General features: G+C 38.3%; 1 protein-coding gene across 2 annotated transcripts in view; it reads left to right on the top strand.

Moving 5' to 3' along the window:
• Positions 1-3,394, top strand: part of LOC107680270 (cytohesin-3-like) — a 25,427-nt gene extending 22,033 nt beyond the window's left edge. For both annotated transcript variants that reach the window (XM_016476093.1, XM_016476092.1), the window contains exons 8-12: positions 945-1,093; positions 1,194-1,305; positions 2,163-2,239; positions 3,003-3,074; positions 3,163-3,394. In XM_016476093.1, coding sequence (XP_016331579.1) covers positions 945-1,093; positions 1,194-1,305; positions 2,163-2,239; positions 3,003-3,074; positions 3,163-3,321 — 569 coding nt within the window. In that variant the 3' untranslated portion in view covers positions 3,322-3,394. The remainder of the gene's footprint in view (positions 1-944; positions 1,094-1,193; positions 1,306-2,162; positions 2,240-3,002; positions 3,075-3,162) is intronic.
• Positions 3,395-3,528: the final 134 nt, after the last annotated feature.

Here is a 3,528-nt window from a genome sequence, read left to right as displayed (position 1 = left end):
TTCCTTCTGATCCCAACATTAGGAAAGAGTGGATGAACTTTATTTATTTATAAGTTCCAGACCGCGTCAGTAAGAACTTGGTCCTTTGTTCTCTTTATTTTGCCGCAACCGATTCAACTACTCTCTTCTACTCCTCCTGCCTTGCTCTTTGGCCCGCATCACTCACCGCAGAGCAAGCCTGTTAAATCCTGTTGATAAATCTGCTGTGAAAACGTGGGAAATGCCGACAAGGAAGAAGTTGGGGTGATGCGATCTTTATATCGGCGGAGCAAAATACTTCATCGCTCCGTCTATAGCGCATTGTGATTGGATGGTTTACTCTGTCGATACAGAAGACAAACCAATGGGCCACTGGCTGCTCGCTGTCCCTGCGTGATGGTCATTGGAAAAAAAAAAAAAAAAAAACATTCTGTCGGCCCCTTAAGTGCGTCGGCCCACCGGGAAAATGCCCAGTATGCCTGATTACCAATCCAGCCCTGCTTCCGATTCTACAATCCGCCACACCTATTCAAACAGATCGTTCCGATGAGGGGGGTCAAAACAGGACAGAAAATAGCTTGATTACTTCTCAATTATGATGTTTTTTGATGTCAAAATCTTGATAACCACCCCAGAAAAGGACTAAAGACACTGTGCTAAAACAAAGCGCAAGGGAATGATTATTTATTCATAAACAGAGTCTGCAAATGTCCAAAGCATTAATATATTTCTATCAGCATGGAGTCATGCATAAAGATGCAGAGACATTAAAAACTGGCCTATATCTTGCATAAAACTCTATGCTTTCAGAATTTATCATTTAGAAGTCAACTACTAAAAAATTTAAATGAGAAAAAAGAGAGTTGAATACTGTTCATATAGTATCTTTATATGCATTCTCCATTTAATTTGCCATTGTGGACCTGCAGAGCTGACTGACCGATCCAAGTTTCTTCTCTCCACAGACACATGCTATGTTCTTTCGTTCTCTGTCATCATGCTCAACACCAGCCTGCACAACCCTAATGTCAGAGACAAGCCCTCGGTGGAAAGGTTCATATCCATGAATCGGGACATCAACGAGGGAGGAGATCTGCCTGAGGAGCTGCTCAGAGTGAGTCTCTGCGTCCTACTGTGATGGAGAGAGCTGCACACTCCTCTCTAAGTTATGTAATGATAGAATAGGCATTTGCATGTTGTTTTTTCCTTCACAGAATTTATATGAAAGCATTAAGAATGAGCCTTTCAAAATTCCTGAAGACGATGGGAACGATCTAACTCACACATTCTTTAATCCAGACAGAGAGGGATGGCTGCTAAAACTAGGTTTGTATATCTTTCTCTCTGTATGCCTGTCTATCTATCTATCTATCTATCTATCTATCTATCTATCTATCTATCTGTCTATCTGTCTGTCTGTCTGTCTGTCTATCTATCTATCGTTCTTTCATGGTTTCAAACCCATGAGTTCGCCCTGATTTCATTAAAGATTGGATTTTAATGTGGTATTATCCAACATCTCACTCAATAACTTTTTTACATTATGGCTCATCCAGCAGATTTGCTACTGTGACATCATTCAAAGTAATTAAAGAGCTTTTAAAGATTTTTTTCGGTGTTACATAGGATTACATAGATTTTTAGGATTATATAGATAATGCTGTTATTGGCAGACCATTAACGCTTTTATAGCACTTCAGTGAGTAAATGTTTATGAGTCATTTAATATCCTTTAATATCCATCAAATGGATTTTGGCAAATGTTAGTTGGTGAGAGATAGGGTCTACACTAATTCCATGTCATGCAGTTATGTATTTACAGTATAAAAGATCTGCCACTGTTTAAGAACTTTCCCAATGTATATATATATATATATATATATGAGGCAGTAATTAAAGCAAAAGGAGCCCCTACCAAGTATTGAGTACATGTACAGTAAATGAACATACTTTCCAGGAGGCCAACAATTCACAAAAAAATTTTTTTTTATTGGTCTTTTGAAGTATTCTAATTTGTTGAGATTTAAACTACTTCAGTCTGTGTGCATTGAATTTATTTAATACACGAGTTTCACAATTTGAGTTGAATTACTGAAATAAATGAACTTTTCCATGACATTCTAATTTATTGAGATGCACCTGTATATTTTTTTATTTTTTTATTATCTGTGTTTGAATTGCAGGGGGAAGAGTGAAGACCTGGAAGAGGAGGTGGTTCATTTTGACAGATAACTGTCTGTATTACTTTGAATATACAACAGTAAGAACTGCTCGATATGTCCTGTTTGAGCAATAAATAGATTTAGGATTTATCTATAAAATGTATTGATGATTCAGATAGTTAAGATATGGGTGAAAGGAGGTCAGATAGAAGAGGAAGTGAGGGAGAAAAAGAGTAAGTGAACACCTAAGAAATAGTTTGTCCAGTGTCTAAGCAGACACCAGCACTCCTCACAAGCTTCACATTTACAATAAAGACAAAACAAGATCTGAAGAAACTTGACAAATGCTTTCTTTCCTGTTCTGATGTATTTCTGAAGCTTTTAGCCAAAAGACTAGTTACAGCAACAATTTGCTATTTGTTAGTCAGTTTCAGCTGGTATTAGGGGAAGGACATTGCCATTTTGGCGCATTTGATTGGACAAAAATCTTTGTAGTGCAGGACGTGTCATCAGTAAGTACATGTTAAATGTGTACACATGCTAAAATGAATGTGTTTATGTGTACACGACCTCAAAGTGAACTCGCATAGACTAAAACCCAAAGCACCAACCTCCCCACTGTCATCTCATCAGCAAAGTGGAAGGAAATAATGCACTTTTTCCCTAGTTGTGTGCCAGATTTAGATCAAGAGACAGACAGAAGTTGCTTAATGTGCACAGTTAGTTCCCTCACTTTTTTATCATGCGTTTCCATAAGTCCCCACCATCCACATCACATTTAGGGAAACATATTGCAGATTAAGTCTAAGACTAATTGCTTTAATAACAAATAAACATGGTCTATTACTCATATGTTCACAGGACAAAGAGCCTCGGGGGATCATTCCACTGGAGAATCTTAGTATAAGAGAGGTGGAAGAACCAAGAAAACCAGTATGTCTCTACTTCAAGCTTTCAGTTAAATTATATTATTTTCTTTCTTTTTTTTATATTCTATCCATTTCATGCTTCGGCCTTTCAGAATTGCTTTGAGCTCTACAACCCCAGTCATAAGGGGCAGGTAATTAAGGCATGCAAGACAGAGGCTGATGGGAAGGTGGTGGAGGGGAATCACGTGGTGTACAGAATATCCGCACCCACGCCGGAGGAGAAAGAAGAGTGGATCAAATCCATCAAGTAAGGCTTCACCGTGTCAGCCCTCATTATTCTCTTCTCAGATAACCGATGTGTGCTGGTTGTAGGTCATATACACACACCCACAGATGCTCAGAAAGGAACATTGGCTTCTCTTATCATAAAACATCGCCATTGTGCTGATAAGACGAAGAGAGTTTCCAGTGTCTTAGACCTTGGCTGTGCACTGAAAAAAAAAAAAACACAATTTTTG

This window comes from Sinocyclocheilus anshuiensis, unplaced genomic scaffold, assembly GCF_001515605.1.
Source record: "Sinocyclocheilus anshuiensis isolate Anshui unplaced genomic scaffold, SAMN03320099.WGS_v1.1 scaffold1418, whole genome shotgun sequence".
Lineage (NCBI taxonomy): Eukaryota > Metazoa > Chordata > Actinopteri > Cypriniformes > Cyprinidae > Sinocyclocheilus > Sinocyclocheilus anshuiensis.
The sequence above is the reverse complement of the archived record's forward strand: the minus strand, read 5'-3'. Positions and strand labels throughout refer to the sequence as shown.